This window comes from Monodelphis domestica, chromosome 3 (genome assembly GCF_027887165.1).
Source record: "Monodelphis domestica isolate mMonDom1 chromosome 3, mMonDom1.pri, whole genome shotgun sequence".
In the NCBI taxonomy this organism is placed as follows: Eukaryota; Metazoa; Chordata; class Mammalia; order Didelphimorphia; family Didelphidae; genus Monodelphis; species Monodelphis domestica.
Window position 1 is genome coordinate 156,542,430 of NC_077229.1, and position 15,525 is coordinate 156,557,954.

Sequence of the window (15,525 nt, forward strand, 5' to 3'; positions counted from 1 at the left end):
CATTAAATAATATTTGAAGATTTACTGATTTACTCATTGGTTGAATGAGTTGACATCTAATTTAGAGTTAATTGCTTTTGGGGGGAAATGTATTAACATATAGCTTAATCTAGTGGGAGAAAAAGTGGTTTGATAATCAGCAACTCCAGTTTTGTAGTTGACTAGCTTCATAAACATAAGCAGATTTTCAATTCTCAATCTAGCAATATAACTGAAATCTTTATTAGATGCCCAGTGATACTGTAAGGCACAAAAGTGATATATCTAATATTTCAAATATATTTAAATATATTACAAGTTTATTTACAAGAAGAAAAATAAAGTAAATCACCTTGAAAAATTACCTGAAGAGGGCAAGGATACATAACTTCCAGACAGTGAAAGCCAATCTAAGTGACTACAGAGAAACCATTTGGTTGACTTAAGTAGTAATTGCAACCATGAAAATAATCTTTGTGTGATTTGAAAATCCAGTCCCTCAGGAGTCAAGATGGCTGCTTTGCAAGCTGCAAAAGTTCAGACCTTGTGGAAGACCCTTCCTAACCAATTACAGACTGAATGGTCCTAGGGGACCGAAATTCAAGCTAAGCAACAGGACAGAGGTGGGGAACCCTCCTTCTGGACTCAAATCAAAACGTATGCCCCCCAAAAGCCAGAACCTGAGAATACTCAGGTCTAAGAGGAAGGCAGAGGGAAGATGCCAGGATCCTTCCCCCCAACCCAGAGGGTTGAGCCCCCAGCGGCAGCTGGAACCTCTGAGCGGGTAAAGGTGCTGGTTTGGAGGGTCTACCTTGTGAGCAGTGGGGCACCGGGCACCGAGTTTCCAGCATGGACAGCGGGGAGGAAGCCAGGGAGAGACTGGGGCAGTGGCTGGATCCTTCCATCAGGCTCCAGTCTCACCATTGCCTCGGGGCACATCCAGACCAATCCAGTTGAACCTAACCCCATCAAGATTCCTCAGAGCTCAGGGAGGCAGGCAAAGGCACTGGGGAACCTTGCAGACAGCAGAGAAGCAGCTGGAGAGAACTGGAGAGAGCCTGGGCGGCCCAGCCTTCCAGAAGTCTTTGGCCTTAGAGCACCGACAGCCCAACCCAGTTGAACTTAATCCAATCAAAAGACTCCAGAGGACAGGGAAGCTAACATTCCTCCCCTAGAGACTGTACCAAGAGCTCTAAGAGGGGAGACTGACAGACCCAAAACCAAAACCAAAAAAAAAATGAAAGGAGCAAGAGCACAGACAAATACGGGCAGCAAAGAAGGGGTAAACTCGAGCAAACAACAGAAAAAGAAGAAAGAAATTACAATAGACATCTTTTGCACAGGTAATGAGCAAAGAGTGAATGAAACAGAGGGGGAAGGATCAGCAAAGGAAAAATCAGAAATCCCAGCGAATTGGATACAGGCTTTGGAAGAACTCAAAATAAAATTCAAAACACAACTAAGAGAGGCTGAAGACAATTGGGAAAAGAACTTAAAAACTAAGATCAGTCATCTGGAAACAGAGGCACTTGAACCAAAACAAGAAAATGGTGTTTTGAAAGTTAAAATCAACCAGCTGGAAAATGAGGCAAAGGAGATGAAAGATGAGGTGAAGAAGATGAAAGATGAGAAAAAAGAGATGAAAGACGAGGTAAAGAGGATGAAAGATGACCTCCAAAGAAAATCAGACCAAAAGGAAAAGGACGACCAAAAAACTAAGGATGAAATCCAGTCTTTAAGAACCAGAATACAACAACTAGAATCAAGTGACCTCACAAGGCAGCAGGTCACTATAAAACAAAACAAAAAGAATGAAAAATTTGAGGAAAATATGAAGCATCTCATTCACAAAACAGAGGACTTAGAAAATGGTTCAAGGAGAGAAAGTTTAAGAATCATTGGCCTACCAGAAGACCATAACAAAAGAAAAAGTCAGGACATTATTTTACAGGAATTATTAAAGAAAATTGCCCCGATATCCTAGAACAAGAGGGAAAAGTGGAGATTGATAGAATCCACAGATCACCTCCTGTACTTAATCCCCAACTGACAACACCTAGGAATGTTATAGCCAAATTCAAGAACTATCAGACCAACGAAAAGATATTACAAGCTGCAAAGAAGTCATTCAGATACCAAGGAACCACAGTGAGGATAACTCAGGATCTGGCTGCATCCACACTGAAAAAAAGAAAGGCATGGAATATGATATTCCGGAAAGCAAGGGAACTAGGTCTACAACCAAGAATCAACTACCCAGCAAAATTGACTATATTCTTTCAGGGGAAAGTATGGTCATTCAACAAAATAGAAGAATTACAAGAATTTGTAAAGATAAGATCAGAGCTGAACAGACAATTTGACATACAAGCACAAAACTCAAGAGAATCATAAAAAGGTAATTAAAAAAGAGGAAAAAAAACAAAATAAAAAAAATTTAAGAGACTCAATAAGTTAAAATGATATGTATCCCTATAAGAAAAGAGGTCATTGGTAACTCTTAAAAACTGTTGTTATTACCTGGGCAGCAAAAAGAAATACACTTAGAGGGAACAGTGACAAATTGTAGAGGATGCAAGGACATAAATAGGTATATAGATATATGCATGCAAAAATGCATACACATGAGTATGCATATATATGTACATATATATAATGAGAGCTTAAAATAGGTTAATATTAAAAGAAATGGGAAAAGAAACAAATGGGGGTAAATTTATATGTCATAAAGAAGCTCATGATGGGAGGGGGGAGAACATCAATACACTGGAAGGGTAAAGAGGTCGGAGACAGGAAATACTCAACTTTTACATGATTTGAAAGTGACTCAAAGAGGGAAAAAGAATCCAATCCATTGGGGGCAGAGAATAGATTTTCACCAAATAGGGGAGTAGAAGGGTAACAAACAGACTGGTGGGGAGGGAAGCAGTACAAGAGAGGGAGGGGGCAGTGGGTTAATTTTAGAAAGACTACAGGGAAAATAAGGGGGGAATAAGGAGCTAGGGGGTTAGAAAGGGAATGTGAACACTCTGAATGTGAATGGAATGAACTCACCCATAAAAATCAAGCGATTAGCAGAGTGGATTAGAATCCCAAACCCTACCATATGCTGTCTATAAGAAACACACATGAGGAAGGTAAATACACATAGGGTGAATGTAAGAGGGTGGAGCCAAATCTATTGGGCATCAACTGACAAAAAGAAGGTAGGAGTCACAATCATGATATCCAACAAAGCCAAAGTAAAAGTAAATCTAGTTAAAGGGATAGGGAAGGTAATTACATCTTGATAAAAGGCAATATAGACAGTGAAGAAATATCTGTACTCAACATGTATGCACCAAATGGCATAGCATCTAAATTTCTAAAGGAGAAACTAGAGGAACTCAAGGACGAAATAGATAGAAAAACTATACTAATGGAAGACCTGAACCTTCCTCTATCTGACCTAGATAAATTAAACCAAAAAATAAATAAAAAAGAAGTAAGAGAAGTGAATGAAATTTTAGAAAAATTAGAGTTAGTAGACATCTGGAGAAAAATAAATAGGGACAAAAAGGAATATACCTTCTTTTCTGTAGCACATGGTACATTCACAAATATTGACCATGTATTAGGGCATAAAAACATTGCAAACAAGTGCAAAAGAGCAGAAATAATAAATGCAACTTTCTCAGATCACAATGCAATGAAAATAATAATTAGTAAGGGAACATGGAGAGGTAAATTGAAAATTAATTGGAAATTAAACAATATGATTCTCCAAAACCAGTGAAAGAACAAATCATAGAAACAATTAATAACTTCATTGAAGAAAATTACAATGATGAGACATCCTTTCAAAACCTATAGGATGCAGCCAAAGAAGTACTCAGGGGGAAATTTATATGCTTGAGTTCTGTAAAAATAGACTCAAACTCTGTACGTCAATCCCCATAAGCCCTTGCTCCACTTCCCCAAAATGCTTTGTAATCTCACGGGAATTCTCAGGTGGGCCGAGAGCAAAAAGGAATTTAACCTGATTGCAAAGGCTTTTGAGCTCTTTTTTGGACATCCTTTTTGGGGCAGACATGGCTCTTTTCATAATGTAGGTGAGGTTGTGCCTAGGCCTCTCTGTGGCCTGAACACGTGTTTTCTTATCCTGTCTTTTCTTTAATAATTAACTTTTAATAAACCTCTAAAAATATAATACTCCTTGTAGAGAGAAACTAATTTCTACCTGCCTCAGTCTCCCCTAAATTTTAAATGTTACAGTTTTTGGCAACCATGAAGGGATGAGAACTTCTCAAATTTTTTAGCCTAGATAATGATTTTTTTAAGCCACATTTCTCCAAGGTGATTTTTAGAAAACCATTATGATCAGCTCTTGCCTGCAGCCCTCTCCGTCTCCTGCTTCTGCTCCTGGCCTCTCACCTGGTGCCCAAGCTCCAGGCCCTGTTTGTCTGCGCTCTGGCTCCTGGCCAGAGATTCTCTTATATGGTAAACAGTTACTTGATTGTGAATAGTAGTTTCTTTATTTTTGTAATTTAAGAAATTTGGCAAACAGAATTATTTTTATTTACTAAATTTTCAGTGTGTCATATATTTAAGGAGCTGAAAAAATTGAGATAAAGTAGTGCATTGATCTTATTTTTAAAATGAAGTAACTGAGGCTATCAGATTTAAAATATCTAGTCTCAGGTTACATAGGTATTGACCTTCAGGGGCCAGTCTCTCGATCACCTGGCCCACCTGATTCAACCAAGATTGCAATCACCTGATGACCTGCCTGCCCACCAAACCCAGTTCCTTGGAGCTGATCACTCGGGACTCATTTCTATCAGCTGGTAACTATTGGCCATGTGGGTGCATGGTAGCAGGGGAGAGAGAAAAAAGGGAGAGAGAAGAAACAGACTTTTCAAACAGAAACTTAAAAAGCAATGGGCTGTTTAAAAGGATACCTTTTGACTGTTCTGGTAATTTCAATGATTTCACCTGTGCCAGAAGAAAGATTCAGCCCAAAGATTCAACTTTGAAGAGGCAATGGGTGGCTCAACGAACTGATAGCCAGGCCTAAAGACATGCGGTCCTGGGTTCAAATCTGGCCTCAGATACTCCCCAGCTGTGGAGCCCTTCAACCCCATTGCTTAGCCCTTACCACTCTGCCTTCGGACAATAGACATTTAAATGGATAACTAATTTTAAAATAACCCAAGGAACTTTGAAGAGACTAAAGGCTATATTCTAAGACATTTAGGACTCCAATGGTTTATAAAAATTCTCTGTATTTCTATTGAATTTTTGTTATGGTTTAACTTTGTGATTTTAAGTTCATATATTACTGGATTGAATATTATTCTGTTACACTGAAGGTTGATTGAATTTATTTTGAATGTACTGAGTTTTGAAATTATGTTGTTTTCCCCCTATAACTGTGCTGAACAAATATTATTGTAAATAAGCCCATATAAAAAAAAAACAGCCTTTCTATTTTGACTTTGTAAATTATCACATAGATGGACTTCAGGACTGGTTATAATTGTAGAACAACCTTTGGAAAATTAATGTGCTAAATATCTCAAATGATTTTAAGGGTTTTTAAAATATGATTTTTGTATTTTTTTTAACAATCTCTGGTTATTTTTGCCTGCCCCTACCATGAGGTAAGGCCAATTGTAGCTGAAGTGAAATACATTTTATAACCCCCAACCTTCCTGCATTTCTAAATATGTGAATGGAAGTTGGGGCAGTTAATCTCAAAGCATTTGTATCCCTATAAGCCTCCAAAAAAGGAGCACCCCTTTATTTATACTCTTCAGCTCACTATTTTACTTCTACCAGAATGATATATAGATTTCTTGACTTTGTTCTTAACCCAAGATGAGTTTTACTATGTTTTAAAAAAATATGTTTGAATACTAAGGTTGAAAGATTGCTACATTTTTAAAAATATTGTGACAAATATCCATCAATTCATAGGCTTTTAAATGTCATAAAGCTTATGTGATATGTGAAAGTGTGTTTGTTTGCTATTATAATTAATTGGGCTATTGAGAATTTTGGGGATATTGATATCTACATATTTATACTAATGTATTTTTAAAAAATGAAAAAATGTTACCTCTCTCAATTCATTTGCCTTCTACTCACAGTGATCATTGCCAGATATTAAGAGGAAATGGATCTCATTTTTGGTGAGAAAGCCTTGTATTCTATATTTTTATTGCTGACACAGAGTGTCAGTGATTATAAGCTACATTTTTGAATTTTAAAGCTCTTTTATTATTATGTTTTACTTGCATGTGCAATATACTTTTTCAGTTTCTTTTTATTTTTTCTCTCTTTTTTATATTTGAAGCACATGTTACCAGCATTAAGATTTTCTTTAACCTTTTGACTTTTCAGTACTACAAGTTTAAGATACATTTTCTAATGCATGCCCTAAAAAGCTTGTGACTATAAAAACAATGCCACTAATTATTTAAATAAATTATGGGACTTTGCGCAATGATTCTGTCTGATTCCAGGACAAGAGATACACACAAGAGCCATTTCAAAGAGCCAAAGAAAAGCCAATTCAGGATGGATTGATGCACTTCTAAACCAATACAAAGGTCTTGAACCAAGTGTGAAGACTCGAGGTTACTGTACTTAACATGTTGTTATGACATAGGCTTTCCTTGTGTCCACACTCACTCTGAAGATACTCAAAGACGAGTATCCCCAAACTTGGCTCCTACTTGGCTTCTATAATCTGGTCCCTTTCTTTTCTGCCTCTCATAGTGTGGTAACTTTCTGTAGTCCTGGCTACTGACTGGGTAAATGCATCATTGCTTAGATCATTTTAGTTGGGCCCTGATTGAAGGACCTGTTATAGATTTATTTTTCTTTTCACTTGGAATTTTTACACATAAGTCTTTGATAGTCTAAATTTTCATCCAGAAATTTTCCTTTTCTTTTGGATTTTTCTGATATCTTTTTAATATCTCATGCCAATTGATTCATATACCTCAGCCATGCATCCCTAAGTGATCCTGTATTTGTCAATCACCCTCTTAATGGGGGGAATGTAAAAAAAATCATTATTTAAATTGCAAATTTTAAATTCCTTTTGAGAAGAATTTTAGGTAAAGAAAGATGCTACCTCTCCGAATACAGAACTGAACTGTTGGAGAAGCCACCAGGAAGAAGCCTCCAGACCCCAAGTTGCACAAAAATTGAACTTTGGTTGTGGTTGATTGAACATTTATTTGTATGTATACTTTCATGCCAAAGGGGACTGCCCCCTAACTGGCTTTTTGTCAATGCATTCAGAAATTATTTGTTTTTTTTTCTCTTATCCTCAAATTACTATAATGTTTAAGTTGATTATGTTTTCATGATCCTTTTTGGGGGAACTTGTCTCCCCAATAACAATCAAACAGGGGGATGTAAAAATAGACTCTAACTCTGGACTTCAATCCCCACAAGCCCTTGCTCCACTTCCCCAAAATGCTTTGTAATCTCACAGGAATTCTCAGGTGGGCCAAGATCGAAAAGGGATTTAATCTGATTGCAAAGGCTTTTGAGCTCTTTTTTGGACTTCCTTTTTGGGGCAGACGTGGCTCTTTTCATAATGTCGGTGAGGTTGTGCCTAGGCCACTCTTTGGCCTGGACACTGTAAAAAAAAATAGACTCGAATACAGGACTACAATCCCCACGAGTCTTTACTCCACTTCCCCAGAATTCCTTGTAATCTCACCTGGGCTGAGATCGAGAAGGCATTTAAGCTGATTCAAAGGCTTTTGAGGGCTCTCTCTCTTGGCTCTTTTTGGACTTCCGTTTTGGAGCAGGCTTGTCTCTTGCGTGATGTGAGGTTATTTTGTCTAGGCCTCTGGCCTAGGCACATATTTCTTACTTGTATATTCTTTAATCTTTAATCTTCAATAAACCTCTAAAAAATATAATACTCCTTGCAGAGAGAAACTAATTACTATCTGCCTCAGTCTCCCCATCTCCCCTAAATTTTAACTGTTACAACACGTGCTTTCTTATCCTGTCTTTTCTTTAATCCTTAACTTTTAATAAATCTCTAATAAATATAATACTCCTTGCAGAGAGAAACTAATTCCTACCTGCCTCAGTCTCCCCTAAATTTTAACTGTTACAGTTCATATATTAACAAATTAAGAAAGGCAGAGATCAATGAATTGGGTATGCAAATTAAAAAATTAGAAAGCTAACAAATTAAAAATCCTCAGATGAAGAATAATTAGAGATCCTAAAACTCAAAGGAGAAATTAATAAAATTGAAAGTCAAAGAACTATTAATTTAATAAATAAGTCTAGAAGCTGGTATTTTGAAAAAACAAATAAAATAGACAAAGTACTAGTAAATCTAATTAAAAAAAAGAAATAAATAAACCAAATGGACAGTATCCAAAATGAAAAAGGAGACCTCACCTCTAATGAAGAGGAAATTAAGGCAATCATTAAAAACTACTATGCCCAATTATATGGCAACAAATATGGCAATCTAGGTGATATGAATGAATACTTACAAAAATATAAATTGCCTAGACTAAAAGAGGAAGAAATAAATTACCTTAACAACCCCATATCAGAAAAAGAAATTGAACAAGCCATCAAAGAACTCCTAAGAAAAAATCTCCAGGTCCAGATGGATTCACAAATTAATTCTAGCAAACATTCAAAGAACAACTAATCTCAATATTAAACAAACTATTTGACAGAATAAGCCAAGGAGTTCTACCAAATTCATTTTATGACACAAACATGGTACTGATCCCAAAGCCAGGCAGGTCAAAAACAGAGAAAGAAAACTATAGACCAATATCCCTAATGAATATAGACGCAAAAATCTTAAATAGGATACTAGCAAAAAGATTCCAGCAAGTCATCACAAGGGTCATCCACTATGACCAGGCAAGATTCATACCAGGAATGCAAGGATGGTTCAATATTAGGAAAACCATGCACATAATTGACCATATTAACAAGAAAACTGACAAAATCACATGGTTATATCAATAGATACAGAAAAAACCTTTGATAAAATACAACACCCATTCCTTTTGAAAACACTAGAAAGCAAAGGAATAAAAGGGCCTTTCCTAAAAATAATAAACAGTATATATCTAAAGCCATTAGCAAGCGTCATCTGTAATGGGGATAAAGTAGACTTATTCCCAATAAGATCAGGAGTAAAACAAGGATTCCCATTATCACCTCTATTATCTAACATTGTACTAAAAACACTAGCAGTAGCAATTAGAGAAGAAAAAGAAAGTGAAGGTATTAAAATTGGCAATGAGGAGACCAAGCTATCACTATTTGCAGATAATATGATGGTTTATTTAAGGAATCCTAGAGAATCAACCAAAAATTTACTCAAAATAATCAACAACTTTAGCAAAGTTGCAGGATACAAAATAAACCTCCATAAGTCATCAGCATTTCTATATATCTCTAACCCATTTCAGCAGCAAGAATTAGAAAGAGAAGTTCCATTTAAAATCATGCTAGACCATATAAAATACTTGGGAATCTATCTGCTGAGACAAACACAGGAACTATATGAACACAATTACAAAACACTTTCCACACAGTTAAAACTAGATCTAAACATTTGGAAAAACATTGATTGCTCATGGGTGGGACGAGTTAACATAATAAAAATGACAATCCTACCCAAATTAATTTACTTATTTAGTACCATACCCATTGAACTTCCAAAAACCTTCTTTACTGAATTAGAAAAAAACATAAATAAGTTCATTTGGAAGAACAAAATATCAAGGATGTTCAGGGAAATCATGAAAAAAAAATTCAAAGGAAGGAGGACTTGCAGTCCCAGATCTCAAACTATACTATAAAGCAGTGGTTTTCAAAACAATTTGGTACTGACTAAGAGACAGAAAGGAGGATCAGTAGAATAGACTTGGCGTAAATGATCTCAGCAAGAGAGTTTATGCAATCCCAAAGACCCCAGCTTTTTTGACAAAAATCCATTATTTGATAAAAACTGCTGTGAAAATTGGAAGACAGTGTGGGAGAGATTAGGTTTGGATCAACACCTCACACCCTATACCAAGATAAATTCAGAATGGGTGAATGACTTGAACATAAAGAAGGAAACTATAAGTAAATTAGGTGAACACAGAATAGTATACAGGTCAGACCTTTGGGAACGGAAAGACTTTAAAACCAAGTAAAACTTAGAAAGAGTCACAAAATGTAAAATCAATAATTTTGACTACATCAAATTAAAAAGTTTTTGTTCAAACAAAGCCAATGTAATTAAAATCAGAAGGGAAGCAACAAATTGGGAAACAATCTACATAAAAATCCCCGACAAAGGTTTAATTACTCAAACTTACAAAGAGCTAAATCAATTGTACAAAAAATCAAGCCATTCTCCAATTGATAAATGGGCAAGGGACATGAATAGGCATTTCTCAGCCAAAGAAATCAAAACTCTTAATAAGCACATGAAAAAGTGCTCTACATCCCTTATAATCAGAGAGATGCAAATCAACGGAACTCTGAGGTATCACCTCACACTTAGCAGATTGGCTGACATGACAGCTATGGAAAGTAATGAATGCTGGAGGGGATGTGGCAAAGTAGGGACATTAATTCATTGCTGGTGGAATTGTGAATTGATCCAACCATTCTGGAGGGCAATTTGGAACTATGCCCAAAGTGCAATAAAAGACTGTCTGCCCTTTGATCCAGCCATAGCACTGCTGGGTTTGTACCCCAAAGAGATAATAAGGAAAAAGACTTGTACAAGAATATTCATAGCTGGCGGGACTTCCGGAGGACGTGACGTATAGATGAGGAAGGTCCGGACCTGTTAAATCGGAATAGCCTTTACTGGCTATCTCTAGAAATGTCCTCCCTTTCAGAATACGCCATACGAATGGCTCGCCTGAGTGCCCGAATATTTGGAGAAGTTGCTGTCCCCACCGATTCCAAATCCATGAAAGTAGTGAAGTTGTTTAGTGAACAGCCTTTGGCCAAAAGGAAGGAGACTTATGACTGGTATCCCCCTCACAACACCTATTTTGCTCTAATGAGGAAACTCCGTTTCTTTGGTCTTTACAGAGATGAACATCAAGATTTTAAGGAAGAGCAAAGGCGACTAAAGAAACTTCGTGGAAAAGGCAAGCCAAAAAAAGGAGAAGGGAAAAGATCAGCTGCAAAGAAATAATGTTGAACCAATCAGTGACTGAGATGAGAAAGAAGTACACAAACTGATATTTTTCCATTCTTAATAAGAATACAACTTTCCTAAATTGATGGATTTTGGTACAAGAATCAACCCTCCCCCAATGGAGTCAAATCATGCTGAATTAGGATTGAATTCTTGAACACATTTTGGTCCTTAAAAGTTATTTTAGCTTTGATATTGTGTGAAAATGTTATCTATTGTATTCTCAAAGAAATTATTCACTTGTAATTATTTGCTGATTTTCTAGCAAAAAATAAGATCCTTACTAAATTAGCATCTTCTTTGACCCAATTGGCCTATGTATCCATATTTTTTCCTTCCTATCCACATTTTTCTTTTTACTTAACCAGACTTCCTTGACCTAACTGCCCAGTCACTCACTTTCTTTACTCTTCTTTGAATCACATTGCCCTTTGCCTATCTACAAGTTCTTTTGAGTTATCCAGCAAAATATTTATGTGTATGTAGGAAAGAAGGAAGGGAGGGAAGGAACACTTATAAAACATCTTCTGGGAGATAGGTGCTATTATTATCCTTATTTTACAGTTGAGGAAGCAGAAGCAGTTTAAGTGACTTGTCCAAGGTCAAACAGCTAAACTGTCTGTGGCTAGATTTGAATAAAACTCTTTTTGACTCCAGGCATAGGGTTTTATCCACCACACTCAGTAGCTGCCCTAAAAGATGTAACTGGGGAGATGGAAATGTATGAGAAATGAGAATGTATGGAAATGAGAATTCTGTCTATTTAAGTGGTGGTATATATTTATCTAGTTGGGTGACTTAAAGGAGATAGTATTTTGGCAGTGGTCCTAAACTAACTTGTAAGAGCTATCCTAACCCTGTTTCTACCTCTCTTAGAACCAATGAAATACTCCTATATAGTTTTCATATAACATGATCCTGGGGCATTTCTGGGTTGTTGTTTTTTCCAACATACATATATCTCCACCTTTGTTTTGATGGGAGAATAAAGAAGATGAATTTGTATACAGTTTTAACATTGATTTAAATTAACATTACAGAAGGTGGCAATAGGATTTTTGAGACACACGCAAAAGCCATCTAAACTTGAATCCAGGTTTCTTTACTCCCTGTCCTCTTTGGTATATTGGTAGTAAGTAGGAACAATTTTAAATCCAGTATTGACTTTAAGTTCATTCCTTGTCCAGTGGGAATTCTGTTGGTCATGCCAGAACAAATAATCCTTTTAGAAAAATGTAATAGAGATGTTATTGCTAAAGTTCAAATTGTAGACTATGTGATATTCTAATGTAATTTTGAACCAGGTATCTTTTTTAAATGTGGAAAAGACACAGGGATATGATTGAAGGTATAAAAGTCCTAGGTAGTAAATAAGTATGGTCTAATTATCATAGGATTAAGTGTCTAAAATTCTGCTGATTCACATGACTTAAAGGTGAAGAGTGATTTTAGCTGGGAGATAAGCTTTTTGCCTGGACCAAGTTCAAGTGAAAAATGATGCTCTTGCATACTGTGCTCTTCAGTAGGAAAGAGGTGAAAAGCATGAAAAAAGCACTCCAATTAGGAAGGGAAGAGAAGCCAGTAGATAGTTCAAAACAGCATTTTGAAAATGACAAGGCACAAAGATTCAAAATTAAAGACTATCTCTCAGCTCAGAGAACAAAAAGGGAATCTGGGTAGGGCAGCTGATAGCAAGCTTAGAAAGAACTAAATTTTGTTTTAAACCCAAAATGGCCAGCAAGCAATTATAGCAGCTAGTAGAAGAGTTTGTTTTAAAAGGGAACCAGCAGCTTCAGTAACAGAGGCATGTGCCATAGAAGGATAAATTTGGTACTTAAAACTGATATTTGCTTAGTGTCTGAACACAAAAGATTGATAGTAGATGGATGTGTCCTTAAAGTGGAAGAGCTGTATCCTAAAGCCACAGATGAATTAAAAATCCACAATATTCAGAATACAATTTAGAAACAAGAGTTAGTAAGGGAAGAGACATGAGAAAGTAAATTCTGGAACCCCATTTTTTCTCACAGTTCCAGCTGTTGACATCAGTTATTAGAATCTCAGTCATCTAATCTGACTATTGGCACATCCCATGTAGAAAACATAGACTATACTGTTGACAGCCCAGGGCCATAACTACATTGGGGAATTTGAGGACGTAATTCTGTTTCCCCAAACCTATGCTGATTACTTGTTTTGGGGTCTCCCTTAGTATAAAATTCCTGTAGAAATATAGAGGTCTCTGTTGTACCACTCCACCAGTAATTCAATTCTACAAGCATTCACCTATTGCATAATAGGTGGTCAAATACAAAAACAGCCCCTGCTCTCAAGGAACCTATATTCCCCTGCGGGAGTACAACAGTAAACAGGTAAATGTAAGATAATTTGAGAAAGGAGAGAGCACTAACTAGAGAGCCCTGGAAGGATAATCCTAGAAAGTAGCCCCTGAGTTGAACCTTGATCTAAGCAAAACGAATAAGGCTTGAGGATTAGTTTTAAATCAATTAGCATTTATTAAGCACTGAATATATGTCAGGCATTGGGCTAAGCACAGATTGAGATACCAGTGAGATATCCATGAAAAGAATAATTAGGCACAGATCTAAAGCTTAAGAAGTTAGAGAAAGAGTTATGAATTTGGGAATCATACACCTGTCATTATTGAAGTTGTAGAAGTAGTTGCAGTCACCAAAGAATACAAAAGAGAAAAGTCTAGCACAGCCCATCTTTCCAGTGCTTAGTATAGTATCTGGCACATAGTAAGGACTTAATGTTTCCAGACTGACAAAAGGCTAGAGGTAGATCCATGGTTAATGCTTGCTTTAAGAAATTGTTCTCTGAAAGTTCTAAGGATACACAATCTCTGCATTATCACATACTTTCACATACCACTTTGAACATATAAGTCTTCATAATTTGTGTAGTTTAATAACAGATTTGTATTTAATGATGCCAGATAATATTAAACTTCACAAAAAAATTCCCATCATTTTATCTTGGGTCACTGAATGGGTACCTCTGAGAACCTAAAAATCTAAATAGGTCAATATTGGAGAATTTTCACATTCTTTTATTGTTTTCCCTTACTGTTTATTATCTTTTGTATCTCCTTAGGTTTCAGTTAACATTAGGTAAACATTAATTTTTTTTGCCATCTTCAAAAGGAAATAACCAAAATAATGCATTTTACCACCCTATCTTCATATTAAATCTTGTTTGCTTTCGGAAAAAAAAAAGAATATTCATAGCTGTGCTCTTTGTGGTGGCCAAAAATTGGAAAATGAGGGGATGCCCTTCAATTGGAGAATGGCTGAACAAATTGTGGCATATGTTGGTGATGGAATACTATTGTGCTAAAAGGAATAATAAAGTAGAGATATTCCATGGAGACTGGAACAACCTGCAGGAAGTGATGCAGAGCGAAAGGAGCAGAACCAGGAAAACATTGTACACAGACTAACCCACTGTGGTACAATCGAAGGTAATGGACTTCTCCATTGGTGTTAATGCAGTGTCCCTGAACAATCTGCAGGGATCTAAAAAACACTATTCACAAGCAGAGGATAAACTGTGCGAGTAGAAACACAGATGAAAAGAACAGGTTTACTGAAGGGGTGAAGGGGATATGACTGAGGAGAGACTCCAAATGAACACTCTAATGCAGATACCAACAACATGGAAATGGGTTCAAATCAAGAACACCTGTGATACCCAGTGAAATTGCACGTCGGCTATGGGAGAGGTACCGGGTGGGAGGGGAGGGAAGAAAGGAAATGATCTTTGTTTCCAATGAATAATGTTTGTAAATGACCAAATATAACAATGTTTTTTAAAAAATCTAGTCTCTCCCTATCAATTGGTCATATTACTTTTTAGATATTTGTTGTTAATGTTTCATATAGGGCATATTCATATTTCACTTAGGAAAATAAAGAGAAAGGAGGTAGCCATTGTAGATATGATGGAAAATGAGCAATTTGGGAAATATAATTATTTTGTACCATAGACTGAGGTCTAATGTCCTATAATTGCTATGGCAATTACTTGAAAAGTAAACAACAGAAGCTACTTGAGAGGAAAATATTACAAACTCTTCCCAAGTATTTTTAAATTTCTGCTCCCTCAAATGCTTCACATGTGTACTATGAGCATTCTAATTATGCAGATGTTTTTTCTAATATTAAACCATCCTTGCATTCCTGGTATAAATCTCACCTTGTCATAGTGAATAATACTTGTGATAAGTTGCTATAGCCTCTTTGCTAGTATTTTATTTAATATTTTTCCATCTATGTTCATTAAGAAGATTGGCCTGTAGTTTTCTTTCTTTGTTTTTTGTCTTCCTA

At 36.2% G+C, this 15,525-nt stretch overlaps 1 protein-coding gene across 1 annotated transcript; it reads left to right on the forward strand.

Annotated features, from left to right (window-relative positions):
- The first annotated feature begins 10,783 nt into the window (after positions 1-10,783).
- LOC100024874 (28S ribosomal protein S33, mitochondrial) lies at positions 10,784-12,181 on the forward strand. The gene has a single exon (XM_016431867.2). The coding sequence runs from the start codon at positions 10,853-10,855 to the stop codon at positions 11,171-11,173; it is 321 nt and encodes a 106-aa protein (XP_016287353.1). The 5' UTR covers positions 10,784-10,852; the 3' UTR covers positions 11,174-12,181.
- Positions 12,182-15,525: the final 3,344 nt, after the last annotated feature.